Below are 18061 nucleotides of genomic sequence, written 5' to 3' on the forward strand. Positions count from 1 at the left end.
GGATTTTTGGTGTCAAACAAAGATACGAAGGAAAAAGTTTTGATGTCCTTTGTGCATGGCAGCAAGCATCTGTTGGGCTTTGTTTTTAAACTGCTCATCAGTAAATCGGATCATTCACGAGGCATCTCAGCTTTGAATACAAGGGGCTATTCCCCATCTTGCCTATCATAAAAATATATCAAAAAAAAGAAATTTCCTAATTTTAGATTTCTAATTGTATCATCTCAACAGATTCATCTTGCAAAATTTTTTATTCAATGAACAGAAGATGACAGAGAATGGAAGATAATGTATGATATACAGGAAAATATATATAGCCACGTTTGGAGGCAGAATTAAGGAAATTCTCAACCAGAGTAGCTTGCAACAACTCAGGTCGACATGTCAATAGGCCATATCTCATGAGCCTGGTGCGCTCGTTGGACTTGCAACTGTCAACCAACTTGGACAGATATGACTCGGATTCACATACTAAGAGTGCAAAAAGGTTTCAGAAATCTTTCTCCATAATGGCTTTTTCTGTGTCAGGTGCGGTTTCTTCGGGTTATAAATCACAAAAAAAAAAAACTTTTAGTACACCCAACTCGTGGGGTGAGGGCATTTTTCAGTACATCACTTGCCCCTAGCTTCACACCTAGCTGGGTGAGCCCGCCCAATGTGTTCAAGTTGAAGGATGTCCAGAGTTCAATAACATATCAGTAAGTCTCGATATCATTTTAGAAAGGTATACAATAAAGAAAATTTCACTGTACACGATAGTTATTTCAACAAATATAATTTGAAATAGGAAACGACATACAAACTTACAAAAAAATTGATAGAGGTGGCTTAGCGCAAGCGTAGAAGCACTCCTAGGTTGTGGCCGACACGTTCTTACAACCAAGAGTGTCTCGTGTATAACTCATCGGCACAAAGAAATACAAAATAAATTTAGAGAGAGCTCTTTTCTAGAGAGATGACTCTTTTCTAAAAAGAGAGCAAAATTAGAGAGAGGAGAAAGGAGAGAGAAAGCTAGAGAGAGAGGAGGTGGCGATTTTCTAAAAGGAAGAGGTCTTATTTATAGAGGTTGGGTGTAGGCCCCACCCCAAGGAATAAGTATGCCCTTCTTCCCGATTTCTTCCTAGCCTTTTCGGATAAGGATAGATATATCTCAATGGGACCCAACTAGATATTTTCATGAGATATTTATGTAAGGCCTAAAAGCTATTTTGTTAGTTATTTATATGGGCCTCATAAGATATTTTTGTGAAATATTTATGTAGGGCCCATATTTTCGGGGTTTCACCGATATTTTTTGCAAAAAAAAGTGAGTACGTCATTATGTTCGTTTGGATGAAACAAAGTTGATTTTGTCTGCACAATTCTCTAATTTTGCCAAATGAGCGTGATATGCCTTCCTGAATGTTTTGAGCGTATATCCCTGAGGATATATCCGTCCTACATATAATTGGCTCTGCAAAATCCCTTTGTTTTGCATTCCAGGTCAATACGCTGAAATTATGTAAAAATGTCACATATTTTTAATTAAAAATTTACTAAAAAATTATGAATCTCACACTTTTTAGTACATATCATATGCTCTTGAGTATGTACCATATGCTTTAGCATGCAGATTTCTTCAAGTGCAAGAGCCAACTCTCCCTTTGATCTACTTTCGACCTTTATGTACTTCTCTCTAACTTTTTTCTGCCCTTGAAAAGCCCTCTTTACCGTTGAAGAACATACAACCTGCTAGGCGGCTACAAAATCGTTATTTGTGGCACGTTCCATGGGCGATAAGCCAATCTTCACTGCCATCACGCCAGTCTTGAAGTTCAGAGAGGAATACTGTGGGCTAATCATTTGGTCGATCTTTCATGACATGCGATAAAAATTTGCTAACTGCGCGAGGACGACTAATTGGTTGTTGAACAAACTCAAACTGCCGAACGACTTGGCTGACCATTTGGCGCTCAAGTTCATATATATATATATAGTCAATTGCAATGAATTTCTACATGTTATAGACATGCATGACAAATTAATCAATTGCATTAATGTACAATAGCTATGATAGGTGCTAAATGAGTTTTTCAAGGGTTTTTTCATTTTATTTTTAAATTTTGACCATATAGATGTGATCTATGTACTTGATTTTATAGGGAACAGATCTTGAAGTGTTTGATTCTGACACATGGGTAGGTTTTTATAAGGTTCAAAATGGTCTAAAATATTTATAAAATTTTTAGGCTCCAAATATCAATTTTTTATCGAAAATACATGATCCATGTGTGAATTTCTCGTAAATCGACCATGCCCAACACATTTATGGGGTCAGAACTACAAAAAAACACTAAAAGGTCAGAAAAACCCATTTAGCATGTATCAATTTTGCACCTACCCATATATATATATATATATGTGTGTGTGTGTGTGTGTGTGTGAGAGAGAGAGAGAGAGAGAAAATAGGAAGCTACCTGACACTATCCATGCCCGACCCATACCAGATGGGTTTTTTTCAAAAAAAGTTATGTTTTTTCGAAATTCTAACCTTACAGATGTGTTCTACATGCTTGTTTTAATAGGAATGTGTGTGTGTGTGTGAGAGAGAGAGAGAAAATAGGAAGCTACCTGACACTATCCATGCCCGACCCATACCAGATGGGTTTTTTTTCAAAAAAAGTTATGTTTTTTCGAAATTCTAACCTTACAGATGTGTTCTACATGCTTGTTTTAATAGGAATCAAGTCATGGATTATTTGATTATGATGCGTGGATAGGTTTTTATAAGGTTTCAAAATCAAATGTCTATAATTTTTTAAAACTTTTGAGGCTCAAAAAACCATTTTTTCATCCAAAATGCATGATCCAAGAGTCAATTTTTAGTGAATCGATCATGCAGAACTCATCCACATCCGTAAGGTCGAATTTTAAAAAAATAACTCATCAAGTACGGGTCAGGCAGAGATGGGGTCGGGTATATATATATATATATATATATATATATATATATATATATATATATATATATATATATATATATATATATATATATATATATATATATATATATATATAATCAATGAAATCAGTCAATTGCAATGAATTTCTACATATTGAACACGTACATAACAAACTAATCAATTGCATTCATGTATAGTAGCAATTTCAATTTAATCAATGATTATTATAAAATAACAAATGAATAAGATACATGTCCATGAGCACCAAAAAAATTTCTTCGCTCTGACCTCTTCATCAAAGCATCCACTTTCTTCTGTGCATGGAGAGCAACATCGAACTCTTGAGTTGTGTTCGCATCTGACCCAACCACATGACCCTCACATCTGCTTCCTGAGGAGGGTCCATATTAACCTCAACCCCTTGGTGAGGTACCTCCTTCGCCCTCTCACCATTGTCACTAATGGTGATCGCATCTCGAACTTCATTTATTCGAGCATTGAGGTTAGCAACAACCTCATAGCTAGCTAATGAGTCACCCTTCCCCTCCTTAGATGCTTCTGGGATGGGAGGAAAAATTGTGCATGCAAACTGTTCAACTTTTTTTATACATTCTGCTTAGATATGTGCCACTTTGAAATTTGTAGTTGTTTACTGTACGAAAATTCAGTTTTTTTTTAACTTAATACTTGAACACAACTATATGTGATTATTTATGGTGCATTTTTTGTGAAAAAATCAGGCACCTATATTTTTGGCAATGGATGTGGCTCTCTCTCCACCCACATCTGCACACTAAGTCATACTTCTAAATTACCAGGTTCATATTTTTTGTTGGTTTTTGTTATTGTACTTGCAAATTTTCAAATGATGTGAGTGTGGTCCTTTTCAACACATTCTTCTTTTTATAGGTCATATTGTATTAATAAATAGATTTAATTTTTTTTACAATAACAATGCAAAAATTATTGAATAAGCATTTCAAAAAATAAATAAACTATTTGCATTTCAAAAAAAAGAAACATTGTACTTGCCAAAAATAATAAAAAAGCATTTCATTTCAAGCTAAAATAAAAGTGAACATTGTTTCATTCAACCATCAAACAAAATGAAAAAGCGTTTGATTCAGTAATTAAATAAAAGGGTACACTGTGCTTATAAAAAAAAATACGGCGTCGATAGTTCAACAATGATGAAATGCCTTCGATGAATAGTTGACAAAAATAGTTATAAGAAGGAAAGCGGGTTGGAGACAAAAGACAAAAGACAAAAAACAATCCTAAATTATGTGAAAATAATCAGGTTGAGAACCACAATAGGTTTATATATGATTCGATAAAATATTTCACAACAAATAAGCAATATCGCATGTGTCATACTTATGCAAATAGTTAAGTACGATATTTGCGCTATAAGGTGATTCACAAATTACGTTGAGATCATATAGTATATGCGAATAAGATATTTGGGTGGTAAGTATAGTTTCGCATATAAATTTATGTGATTTCGAGAAATATATGAGAAAAGTGAGATATTTGTGAATTTAGGGGTAAGTGGTAAGGGGAGTTTTGCACATATATTTTTGCAATTTCATGAAGTATATGCAAAAAAGTAGGATATTTAAGAATTTAGTGGTCAGTACTAAGTAGAGTTTCACACATATATTTTTGTGATTCCATGATGTATATGCAAAAAATAGGATATTTGTAAATTTAGTAGTAAGTGAAGTTTCAGACATATATTTTTGCGATGTCATGAAATATATGTGAAAGACTAAGATATTTACGATTTTGGTGGTTTCAATTTTCCAAAAAAATTGCAAATAAATCTTTGCGAGTCCATGAGGTATGAGTTTCCACATAAAAAAAACATGTGATTATGGATTTAAGTGGGAGTTGTAACTAGCCAACGGGTAGTACAATTTTATCACAATAAGGCATAAGTTCAGGGTCATAACGATGTTAAATATTTGTGATTTTGGGCATCAAAAGAATATAAAAAATTATAGATTTTTTAGGGAATCTGGTCAAATTATTTGTACAATAAGGTTATTTTTTTATTATTATATATATACAATGTATATATTTTACTTTTTTTGTTGTGTGCGACCCTCTCATTGGTAAAACCCTTGAGGTAGCCCTACCCACCAAGGAGTACACTCAGCTTCAACATGCCGCAAGGAACTTGTGGATTTTGAACTCATGGCATCCCTTCAACTTTGTAACATTTACAACTCACCTCTAGCAGATGAGCAAAGCCCTTATGGGCATGTATATATTTTACAGGATAGGATATATATGTATGCACATTATGCATAATATATACATATAGATTTAATTAGCAATATATGCATACATCTCATGACCCAGTTGAGTCACGAGTCGATGCTTGTCAAGTTGATTCCCCAGTCACTAGGTTTTAAACCACTGCATCAAACACTAAACCGGGGCAAAAAATATTCATAATGTTCTATGATTTTTTTTAGCCACTAAAATGAGAGTACACCCCCCTATGAAAATCTTTATAGTAAATTTTTAGTCAAAGAAAGCAACTAAAATGCCTCATTATTGATTTGTTTAACAAAAGAATGAGTCATTCTGTCATAGATTACCAAACTGTCACTTTACACTTCAGGCAGGTATTCGTAATGTGTTCAGATAAAATAGGGTGTTTAATGTAAGGACACAAATGTTGGGTGGTTATTTGTTAATAGCTGATAAGTTAGGTGGCTTTTTGTATGTCACTCAAAAAACAACAATAATAGTAAAGGTGATGCAGAGCATCATGAAGATCCGAACATTGAAGACAAGTTGAATCCAAATCCAACTCACCAAACCCGATCCAAGATGTGATCCGTTGCAGATTCAATCGTGCAAGACTATCTGAGTCCAATTGGGTCTTCGAGAACCCAAATCCATTTTGAATGTCGTACTTCAATTTCTGAGACATTTTCCATTTATCTTCTCAAAAATTGTAATTTTCTTTTATTATTCCATTTTTTCAAATTAAGGAATCATATTAAATATTTTTTTTATTTTTTTAGGTGTCAGATTATACGAATCCAGATAGTTTTAGTGTCTTGTAGGATTTCTTTTGTAGTACTAGAGGGTATATGAGGATCCAAGGTAGTATTTATTTTTTATTTGCATTTTATTTTAATGCATTTCAATGTGGGTTCAGATTTTTAGCTTATTTGGATCATGCCTAAGATCCAGATCCATAAATAGACCCCCTAGTTGGTGCCACCCTAGTGTGGACAATGCTAGTCCTCTATTTGAAATTCTTTTGACTTTGAAAGTCAAAAGAGTTGTTGAGAATTGATTCAATGTTGTGCCAAATATAGTGGATTCAAAGCCTTGGAAAGTGGCTGCATTGGAATGGAACCCCCTCACTAATGACACTCCGATTTTGGAGTTTAAGAGCCCAAGGGGGGCGGCAATGGGGGTCTTCTCCTTTGCTAAAAAAATCTGAGAATAGAGATTGAAATCTTATGAGTGTGGAGTTGCCTTTAGAGGTGTCAAACATTGAAGGACTCGAGTTCCAGCCATCTTAGTTGTGGTCGTTTTGCCTTATTGTTGTGTGTGCACAAGGCGTGAAGCTTTAGCTATTGTTGTGTGGGCGTTGGAATCATCATCCTTTGTTGTTGCTAAAGCTTGGTTGCTTGTGACTGCAAGAGATACACATTTCTATAACCTATTATCATTTTCTATTTGCATGCTTGTTATCGTTGATTTGCTGAAAACAATTGTAGAGGATTGTGGTATTATTTTCTAATTGATATTGATGTTGTTTATGTGATTCTTACTGTTCAAAACTCGGATTGTCTCATTTTCGGCTAAAAGAAAAGTTGTTTCTGCATTCGGGATTATCAGACACAATCCTAGTGTTTTGACTATATCTCTCTAAATACTGGTCTAAATCGAGTGATCTTTGGCTTGTTGAAAATCTATGATCCTACCCTACAACTTTGTTGTTTATCATTTTTCTTGAATCATTTTCGTTTGGCCAAAAAAAATCTTGGCAAGTTTTGGTCATTTGGACAAAACCAGAGTTTTGTCCGGTGTTTTGCACCCTTGCTACTCTTCTGTGTTTTCATCGTATCTTCTTATCTGTTGCATGAAAATTTATGAGTCATAGCTTGTTGGAAAGCTAATGTTTGGCTCTTTAAGTTTGTTGTTTAGCATTTTGCCTGATTCATTTTCATTAAGTGTCAAAAATCTCTGGCAAATTTTAGTTTGTTACATGTGACCTAAGTTGGCCTCTGTTGTTTGAAGTTTCTGACAGAGTTCCGTATTTCTATCATATCTCGTTCATTTCTGCTTTGTTTGTTGGTATGATTGAAGTTCTGAATTGGTAACATCTTGAAGCATATCTTTCATGTTTTGATATTTTACTCAATCGTTCAGCTACTGCTTCGAATAGTTACTTGATTGTCTACATGCACCAAACTTTGTTCTGCAAATCGCATAAACTAGACTAGAAAATACAGAGACGTAACTCAAACATAAAATTCTAAAATATTGATCAGAAAATTGCAAACTTTGATTGTCTGAAAAGATAAGAGATTTTTACACATCTTACATGTTCGGAGTTTTCCTAAACTCTATAGTCTGAGGGTCCGAAAACCCTCTCGAAGACGACTGATTGAATATCGATCAGACATCCGAAGACTAGTCTGTCTGGTCAAGAGATTAGCTCTCAAATCGAGCAATCCATATATGATTCCTGCGAACTTAGATCCGTTGGAAACGCGTGTCAGTCACACATATTTCTCGTGTTTACATAACTGCTAGAACAGAGTCCCTCTATCTCGAATCGCATAACGTTTGAGTCTTATTCGAACTCCCCTACCAAAACTGTAAGCTTTCGCACGTGGAGATCCATTTGGATCTTGAATCGACTCATACATCTATTTTACACCAAAAGGTTAGGAATCCACGATGTGAATGCAGAAAGAGAGGTATTTTGACTAGCTTGGGAACATAATCTTTTGGTGGTTGTGAGAATTCCATCCTTTTTTTTTGCTTTCAATTGGTAAGGCAGGCTTTATTCTGGGACAGAATGACATAGCTGGATGGTAAGATTGCACTATCACAACCCAAGGACCTCCAGTTCGAATCCCACAGGGGCCATCCCCAGCTTGCCCATCAGAGAAAAAAGGCAGGCTTTAGTCCAAGCTACCATGATATAGTGATAATTCATTCGGCTTCCATGTGAATATGGCCAACAATTAAGCCAACTTAAAACTTGAGCTTTGAGTGTTCAAGCCCACCTTGTGTTCGCCATCAGCCATTTTTTAGTGTTTGTGATGGTTTCTTCTTTCCCCAGCTAGCACCTCCACCCGGCCTTCAGTTGGTAAAACTTTTGGAGTCATCTCCACACACCGTGCAGTATACCCAGTTTAAGCCTTGCTGCAAGGAGCGCGTCCCGCGGGTTTTGAACTTGTGACCCCTGGTCCGTAGTGAGCTTTATGAATTAATGCTTGGTTTCTTTATGGCTTTCCCAATATAACAAGCTGAGTTGGAGTCGGAAAAGCTCATAAACATGTTCCCAGTTCAACAAGCTCATGAAAGAGGTGTTTGGTTTTATTTTTCAAGGTTGATCATAAACCCTTCGTTCGTTAATATCAATAGTCTAAAATTTCACATAAAAGTAAGTGAAAACATGTTAAATATCCAGGTTCGTCAGGCCATTTAATGAACTAAACCTTGAAACTCACAAGCTTGTAACAAATCAAGCAAGTTCGCTTATACAATTTAGCATATATCTTTTGCTTAGAGTTTAGACTTTGTAGTTGCTAGAGCAGGAAGCGATTTATTGAAATTTCAAGAAGATATAATGGAAATGACAAGTCACAAGGAAGTGATGGAGAACTTTGATCGGGAAGCGAAACAAGATTTGCGTACAAAGTAAAGGAGGTGGTGAAGTAAAACAGAAAATTCTCGGAAATGGCTATCACAACTAATAAGCTATACCAAAAATTTTCAGTTCTTTATTCAAAAGTACAAGAAATAGTCTGAAAACTTATGCTGCAACATTTGAGATAAAAATGGCATCCGTGAATAACACGTTTATACAGCAAAATATCAAACATACTAGGAAAAAACTATGCAACAAGTTTTATATATCTACGAAATCACACATAAATAAACATTACAGAATATGTTCAACATTTCCATAAAATAAAAAACTAATAACGCAGGTCAACTACTTTATGAGATCTTTAAATAATAGAATATCTAAAACCATGCAAGTGTTGCATAGTCTCCTGCATACATCAATTTGATAATAAATACTAATCCAAAACCAAAGATCCCAATATTCATGTCATAATCATTGGGTTTAAGGACCAGCTATTCTTAGTTGCTCAGACACAAAATTCATGATTACCGACTATCGAATCCTGTACTTTCCAAATGCAATTCCGACAGTGTCTAAACTTTTTGCCAATACTATTTCCTCATTTGGAGGCAGAGTGCGTCTTTCTTCCAATGTCCAATTCATGCTTCCCGTTGCACTAGTTTTGACTTAGCTTATTAAACATAACGAACTTGCAGAAAAAACTCGCACTTCATTGAAGAAACCTGTTTTAGAAGCTTGAACAAGCCCATAATGGAACCAAGCCATGAGCAGCTAAATCTGTTTAACAGCACCGCATGTTTCAATGATTAATTGATCACTATAACATCAGATGGTATTTTAAACTTCACATTACCCAACAGTCGATTAGTGCAACCATAGAGAGTTTTCAGATAATCCAACTTTGAGGTTCGGTGATCCTCTTCCACATGATCCATACTACCAAAAATAAAATTGTGTTGCATCCACAGTTCAGGATCACAATGGTGCTCAATTTCTCAAAATGCTTCAAAGACTATAGTGAATGCTTCCTTTAACTAGTGAAAAGCACGGTCATCCAATCTGTTTTAGCTCCTACAAAAACTAAAAAACATTGCAAAATATATGGATGATACCACAAAGTATACAACAACAACAACAACTACGCCTTCATCCCAAAACAATTGGGGTCACAAAATTTTTCAAAACTGAAAAACCTATTTTAAATTATCATGCCTTGAAGTGAATAATAATGATGATGATGTAAAGGACATACCAGAAATATAAAAAGGTTTTAGATTATAAGCATAGAAATAACCTATAAACGGTCCTCATAACTCAAATGTATGGTCCCGCTTGGTAGCTTCAAATCGACATACCCAAGATTAAGGTGTGTGTGTGTGAGAGAGAGAGAGAGAACAAAATGATACAGAAATAATACTAAAGGGCATCATAGCAAAAAGTTTCCATATACAAAACCAAGCCCCTGATCACTAACTGAAATCGATTTTTTTCTTTACAGCCAGCTCTTGATTTTCTCTACCAACAAAATCAGACACCGCTCCCATGTTTTATTATCAATATAGTAAGCATGCATCATAAAATAATAACAGTAATGCTAAGAAAGGCCACAAATCTTCATTATATAAAACATACAATAACAGGAATTCCCTTGGGATAAGCTTTTACTAATCAAACGAAACATATATGTTCAACAGGAAAATAAATTTCTACCTAGGAAAAACTATGACCTACAAACTTCCATATGAACCATGGAGTTGAAACCGAATACGCACCCGTGAAAACCTTCAACATGAACAGATGGCCTTCACATTTTACCTACCACAGACTTCCATAAACTTGCAAAGACTCACCAATCTCATTTAGAATGAACTAATAGGAATAGGCTGTCAAAATTCTCTACAAGGAAATTTGTTTATTGCATAAAACAACAAAGGAAAATCATAATCAAAATGACCAACCAATTCAACAAAAACTAAACATGTAATCCAGCCCCTACTTAAAGAACTAAAAGCAGCAGTTGGAACTTGTACGATGCCTTTGGATACCTGCAACAGGTGGTGAATTCTATAGTCAAGATGCTCAATGAAGGTGGTGAGCCATAATCAGACTTCAACAGCAATGGATGCCACAAACCCCTGCCAATCATCTCATCTGGGCAGCAGAACAGAGCAGCCCAGATGCATCCGCTCCAACTACTGCAAGGTCACACACAGTGCAAAGTTGGCCCTCTATGGCTGGAACAAAACGTGATGTACAATATGGGCAAGCAACATCCTTCTGTCCACGGTATATTGGAACAAAAGTAGCCCCACAAACAACAAATGGGTTCCTAAAGTCATAATTAAGCTGGTTAGCATCCTTCATATTCCTCTCACAAGCTTGCAGAACTTGCCGAGCTTTGGATGCTTGAGTAACTGGGGGATCTGTGTCTAAAAGCCGCCGAGCGAAGGTAGCTGCCGTGGCATAGTTGCCTCCTTTGAAGCAGACACTCATTGCATTCAACAATGCAAGTCTCAAGTGAACCTTCTGGAGGTTGCAATGTGTGAAGTAAGCTGCTAACTCTTGCTGCTGGACTGGTTTATCTCTAAGTTCTTTTCTACGCACCTCCATCCGCAAGCCAAGTACATACTCTTTTGCAATAACAATCAACTCCTTCACTTCATCAACCTCTCTCCTTGATTCAACAACAATAAGGGGGATAGTGTGCAGGATACTTAGGAAGAGCCGCAGAGATTCACCGAATTTGCCTTCAGTAGTGGCCTTGTAGGCGCTTTTTAGTTTCTCGTCCAACTCAGAGAACTTGTAAACAAGTGCTGGCGGGCTCCTCACATTAGGGCTTGCAGATTCATTCCACCCTTTTTCAAGAGCAAGCGAGATAACTGGTGCTGATGAAAAAGCACGCAGGTATGTGTGACTTCCCGAGTGCAATTCTAAGAAGAAAGGCTTTAAAGGAGCAAAGTTCCTTATTCCCAACTGCCTGCTAAGTAAACGCATTGCAGTATCGAAATTACCAGCTGCTGCATGCTCACCAGCAAGAGAAGATTTCTGGATCCATATCTGACTTACTGGCATTCCTGGTGATGGTGCAACAAACACTGATGCACGGGAATTGGCAATAGTATGAGAATTATCAAGTTCGGGTGGAAGCTCCAAGTCTTCAAGATCCCAACCACCCTCCTCCTCAGTTCCTTCTCCCACTTCCCCATCCTCAACCACTTCAACATGATTCTGGCCATCTACATCTCCAATGTCCAGATCTTCACCCCAATCTGCACCATCAGCTTCTTCCTCCTCTTCAGGACCTCCTTTGCCAGCATTATCAAGTCCACCTTCAAAGATGCCTTTCATTACCCTCAACAAGGGCCAGTCACCACTGCATGAAATGGGTGCAGGGGGCATGAGAAGCGAGTGCCTCTTTCCTGCAGGCAGAGCAGGAGTATTATCCCCCAACTCAGCTTGAAGCCTATCTGCCGTCTCTGTCAGCCCATGTACAGCAGCTGTTACATATGCAAGAGGAAGATGACCTGCACTTTCTAGAATCTTGACACGCTCCTCGATGTCACCCAAATAAAGGGCATTATGGAAATGCCCCATTACATCATTCTTGAGCTCAGCTATCCTCAACATTTTAGACAATTTCTCCATGTTCCCAGTGATGAGATAAAGAAAGGAAAGTCTCTCAAAATTCTTTGTCCTCTGATATGCGTATTCAACAATGCTAGCATTGCCTTGTCGAAGAGCTTCCACGCCTAACCTATACCAGTGATCTTTCTCATCTATCTCCTTTGCAGAAGCAACAGCAATCTGAATGTTGCCACTTTCTAAGGCCAAATTGAACCGTGTTCTTTCATCTTTGACAAAATGAAGAGCAACTTCCGGAAATCCTTTTTGCTGTAGATATGCAATCATGGCCTGTACAGAAAGCTGTGGGTTCTTGATCATACTCATAACATGGTCATATCTCTTCTTTAACAAAGAAAGCTTGAAAACATATTCAGTTGCATCAATAGCTATGGCACGGTTCTTTCCATCACGATCCAAGCAGTAGATGGTGCTCCCAGAAACCTTAGTAATATATATTGGAACATCAAGGGTCCTGATAATTCCATTATCTCCATTAGGAAGACAATATTTGATATGGTTCAAAGTGGTGTAAATGAAGACGCCATTGTCATCCCAGGCACCACTTTTGACACGGATTGTCTCATGCAGAGTGCAACGATGAACAAGCTTCTTGTTTGCAATAATAATTGCATGTTTACTAAGTAATGCAATGCTCTCCATGTCATTTGACCATACAACATACTTGACAAATGGGGTCTGAAGATCACCAAGAATAGTCCTCTGCTGTAGATCAAAAATTACTACTCTATCTTCTGCTCTGCAAAGTAAATTTCCTGCGCCAGCATAAAATATTGCATCTGTAGCAACAGGTAGGCTGCTCTTCTTTACTAATTCATTTTTCAGATTTTTAACCAATACTTGGTTGTTACTCTTGTCGAGCACGGCAAACCTGTTGCGAGCAACAAAGAGGGCAGAACCTCCAGCTCCTCGCTTTGCATCTTGAGCAGTATCACTCCTGATAACACTGTCTTTAGGTATGATATACAGTTCATACGATCCACCATCTACATCTGAGCAGATCAAGACTGCATTTTCAGTAGGGCTATATGACAATGTTCTTGGCCCTTGATTCAGAGCAGTGGAACCAGGTCTCCTAATGGGTATTACTTGAGTGTCCTTTTGAGTTGAATACTCATAGAACCGCAAGAACCGGTCCTTGATGTAGTAAAGGGAATCTCCACTCACTGCAAAAGCAGGTCGTTCTCTCTCCAACTTGAAGACAATCATGCCACTATCATGGCCTGCTGCCAACAGGTTCATTTCTGGGTGTGCTGCAAGAATCCAAAACCTGTCATGCTCTCTACGGAATGTCTGGATGACAGTACGTTTTGTTACATCCCAAACTCGGATACTCTTGTCCTCTGAGTTAGACACTATGATATCCTGCTTTGCATGGAACATCACACAAGAAACATTATTCATGTGCCCCCTCAAGGTGTCCACCTCCCAAGCCTTTGTATCTACAAGCAAACAAAAGAAAATAAAATAGTCCAATCACACTTATCAGTGTAAACACATAACAGATTCCACTTAAGGAGAAAATAGAAATTATGACACCACCAAAAGAAATATCCAAAGTAATCCTAGCATAGAGTTCAACTTACATACCATTCATTCGCCAAAGTTTTACTTGGCGATCATCTGCTCCGGAGACAATGAGAGGCAAACTAGGATGGAAAGAAGCCCAGTTGACTCCACGATCATGACCCTCCAAGACATACTTTACAACAGCATCCACACCTCCAAAAAGATCTGTGTTCATCTGAGTCAACCTTAAAATGTCATCTGCTGGTGAAACAGTTTTCTTCCTCAGCGCTCCTATATCCCATACTCTGATTGTCTGGTCCAAAGAAGCTGATACAACCAAGTCCTCCTTAGGATGGAAGGAGGCACACATTACATAATGATTGTGACCAGTCAATACAGCGATACAAGTGCGTGACTGCCAATTCCAGATCCTGATAGTCTGATCATCGCTAGCACTAACTATCCATGGGTATTCATTGTGAAATTGAACTGTACGAATGTAATCAAGGTGTCCCAGAAGCGTAAATAGACAACGATGCATCTTATAATTCCATACTTTGATTTTATAGTCATCTCCTGGAAAATCCAGAACATGGTATTAAAGTAATATAAAAATTCTTTTTATCCACAAGGTTAGGAATTATGCCTTTAAAACAATTTCTAGTTTACAAGACTTCACATTACCAACTAACATGGTACCAGAATGTATAGTAACACCATAATCAAAAGATAAAATCCATCAGCTTGCTAGAGCGTCACAGGAAATGTATGTCCCTCCAAATGGTAAAGTCAACGAAAATTACCAAAACATGCCAATACACCTTCAGTTTGAAGTTTAGGAATCAAGACAGCGATCAACAATAGCATCAATCCAGAAAATGTCCTTTTTTGCTTTTAAAAAGTTTCAAGAGGCAAACATCTGAAATGTCTTCTATGCTTTTAAATTTCCATTTTTCTTCTTATCATCCATTTCTGAACCTCCTCCATCTCCACTTCCCCCATCCCAACCCAATGAAAAACAATAAATGAGAACTAAAAGCTCTTAAGTTCCTGCACCATCAGATCATGGTAGAAGAATCTGTAACTATGTTTAGCTGAAAAACAAGCTTCATAAAAACCTCAAATTCTGTGAGACTGGTATGAGCACAATAGCAGAAATATCAATCATCACGATCATACCTAGCCCAAATGAAAGGGCATAATTCAATGAGGTTACTAGCAACACCTCCAAATTCCTTAAACTAATTATACAAAATATCAGCAAAAGGCAAAAGCAAACGCATCCCCTACATTCATACAACAGATTACATTATACAATTTGATTGTCTATGACTAAACACTGTAAATGTTTAATGTTGTATACAAAAGATCACACCAATGTAAGCCAATGGGTCTGTTAAATCCCAGTACGCAAACTTCCATGTACAAGTAATACTCCATCACAGCAATGCTCCTGTTATCTCCTGCAAAGTCAACTGATCATGGTAATCATGACCTTGAACTTGTTCACTCATCATGTCGCTACTTTTTTCCACTTATCAGCAGTAAATGATTCTACAACCAGACAAACATCAAGTACAGAATGGATATTAATCATTTTGTAACTCACGTATGGCTCCACACGATCTTTCATTCAACCATGACAATTAGATTATTCAAACAGCATTAAAACTAATAAACTACACAATTTAGTGGGACAAATGAAAACCACTTCAAAGTTTAAATCTCATGAACAAGCACCAGAAGAAAATTAGATTAATTGAAATATAACCAGGGCTCCACCATTCACTTTGAAATTACAACTGAATTTAGGCGAGTTGAACCAGCATTGTAAGGAGCCATGCAATTAAAGGACAGCACACAAGAAACACAAACAAATGAAGTTCACCACGCAGGGAGAGGTACCAAGCATCAGTATGCATTTCTAGGGCGCAACAGAGTAAGTTAGCAGGTACCATCTAATCAAGAAACAGAATGCATCTGAGCCAATTTGACCACTCTAAAACACAGTTCACCAAGATGCTTAAAGAATGTGAAATTGGAAGATAAACTGGCCAAATCATACAGTTGGATCGCGAGCACACATCCAAGGACAACCGTGAAAACCATTCCTGACATAGCCATACTCTTTTTATGACAACAGAGATATCTCGCTATCAATATGTTCAGTGGATTACTATTAGACATGTATCGTTCCAAAATACAAATTCGATTCAACAAGTGTTCCCATTAACTATCAAATGTATAGACAAGCCCATATGGAAGAGAATTGCTTCCAACTGTTCTCCAAAAACGAATAGGAAGGGTACCCACATTCCCAGGAAAACAAAGATCCAAAATGCACCATCTGCTAATTTAATTGAACAGAAGAACCACATAATTCCCAGACTCAGCATACCATAGAAAACCATCATAACGAATTCAAGAGGACCAGAGGAAAACAGAAAATTTCTCTTCAAACAAAATCATCGAAAAGAACGCGTACCTCCGGAGACAAAGAGCGGCTGCGTCCGATGGAAATGAACCCCGCGAACAGGCCCATCATGCTCGTCAAACCGATCGATCAGAGTCCCCATCCGGTAATCCCATAACTGAATCACTCCGCTGTGAAGACTCGAGAGAATCCATGGCCTCTGGCTATGGAAACTAAGACCCTTCACTCTGTTACTCTTCGTCTCGAATTTGGTCAGCATCGTGCCCGATTTTCTCAACACTAACCCTAGCCCTGATCACAACAGCTGCATCGACCACGAGAGGAGGACCAAGATCAGAGCCCAGCTAGTATCTCCAAACAAAACCCACCCCAAAAAAAGTCAGCAATCCAAAGAAAAACCCGAAATTAAGAAACCCCAACAAGCACGAATCTCGATCTCAAAGAAAAAGCCCTAAATCAGAGCAGATCGAAACATCGATTTCAAAGAGAAGCGAAGGAAACGAAAAAGATCAATAAGAAGTATCGGGATTACCTCAGATCTGAAATTGGGGGGTCGGATCAAGAGGAAGCCATCGGAAAAACGGGCAGATCAGTATCGGAAGATCGCGAGCGCCACCATTCCGGCAGAGATTTTCTCGGAGTTCAGGAACAACTACCGGAATTAGCGTTTGGAGATGAGAACTAGGGTTTAATGGAGCCCCTCGCAGATTCAGATCTCGCCGAGAATTGCAGCGAGAGAGAGAGAGAGAGCATTTTTTAGATGTTCCCGTTTATATCATACCGTACTGGGAGAAAGCGAAATTATATTGACGGTCAGGATGGTCGGACGGATGATCAGTCGCTTTTTCTGACCGTCCGATGGTGCAATACAGATCTTCGCACCCGCACGTGGGCCCTCTCTCTCGCTCTCTAACGATTCAGATGTTTTTTATGGTGCGATCGGGGCCGTCCATCGATGGCTGCCGGATTTCTCCCTCATGGGCTCGGTGGGCCCCAGAAGACCCGACCCGGACCCACGATGCCCATGGGTCATGCGCAGAGTCCGGGTCAGAAAGTGTTACTCTGGTTGGTCTCATGTCAAAATGGGTCAGGTTCCTCTGATTTTATTAGACTCGTATTTGAATTAGGTCTAAAAATTAGACCCAAATCCAAACTGATATGGATAGAGTTGAGGTTTCATGCAGGGCATCCTATTTCCTTTAAACAAGTCACTGTCCTAGAGTATATACCGAGTCGGGTATAAACAGGTTGACTAATGATGCAAATGGATCAGATACAGGATGGATCCGGCTTGATCCAAATTCAAATCTGATTTTTGTGCACTTAATTTGAATATGAAAGGAATCTGAAGATCTAAAACTGCATTTGGATTGGAACTATGCTGGTGATACTAGATCCAGTAAAAACATATCCCAAACATGCTCTTTACATGTAAAAAATGCAATGAGATTGGATTTTGATCTAATTCAAAAACTTAAACTACTGATCAGAATACAACCCGAATACATAAATGATCCAATTAAATGAGCCCAAGTCCCATCCAAATGAACACTTGGATCTTACAAGGATCAAGATCGCAAATAATATGCTAAATTCGGATCGGACATCTGAATGTATCTGATATGTTCGCACCCCTGGTTCAATGTTGTCAAAATCGGTATTGGCCAACGATTC

At 37.8% G+C, this 18061-nt stretch overlaps 1 protein-coding gene across 4 annotated transcripts; it reads right to left on the minus strand.

Annotated features, from left to right (window-relative positions):
* Window positions 1–10394: 10394 nt before the first annotated feature.
* On the minus strand, window positions 10395–17233 carry LOC149832918 (coatomer subunit alpha-1-like). Of its 4 annotated transcripts, none has more exons than XM_090014778.1 (4): window positions 16920–17233; window positions 16439–16691; window positions 14035–14529; window positions 10395–13886 (listed from the first exon to the last, which is right to left on the minus strand). In XM_090014778.1, exons 2-4 carry the CDS (start codon window positions 16644–16646, stop codon window positions 10945–10947), a joined length of 3645 nt encoding a protein of 1214 aa, XP_089870904.1. In that variant the 5' UTR covers window positions 16647–16691; window positions 16920–17233; the 3' UTR covers window positions 10395–10944. The 4 variants fall into 4 exon arrangements, 3 of the variants coding, with proteins under 3 accessions (XP_089870904.1, XP_089870905.1, XP_089870906.1); XM_090014779.1 differs by having other exon boundaries at window positions 16439–16731; window positions 16920–17115; XM_090014780.1 differs by having other exon boundaries at window positions 16439–16738; window positions 16920–17115.
* Between the last annotated feature and the right edge of the window lie 828 nt (window positions 17234–18061).

Source organism: Nuphar pumila, chromosome 7 (assembly GCF_984573655.1).
Source record: "Nuphar pumila chromosome 7, dmNupPumi1.hap1.1, whole genome shotgun sequence".
Taxonomy (NCBI): domain Eukaryota; kingdom Viridiplantae; phylum Streptophyta; class Magnoliopsida; order Nymphaeales; family Nymphaeaceae; genus Nuphar; species Nuphar pumila.

Excerpts from the sequence above, each read along its gene's own strand:
- LOC149832918 (XM_090014778.1), bottom strand. The coding sequence starts at position 16,646 with ATGCTGACCAAATTCGAGACGAAGAGTAACAGAGTGAAGGGTCTTAGT. Across the intron at positions 14,530-16,438 it reads GCCGCTCTTTGTCTCCGGAG|GAGATGACTATAAAATCAAA; the intron begins GTACGCGTTCTT and ends TGGATTTTCCAG. Across the intron at positions 13,887-14,034 it reads AAAACTTTGGCGAATGAATG|ATACAAAGGCTTGGGAGGTG; the intron begins GTATGTAAGTTG and ends GTTTGCTTGTAG.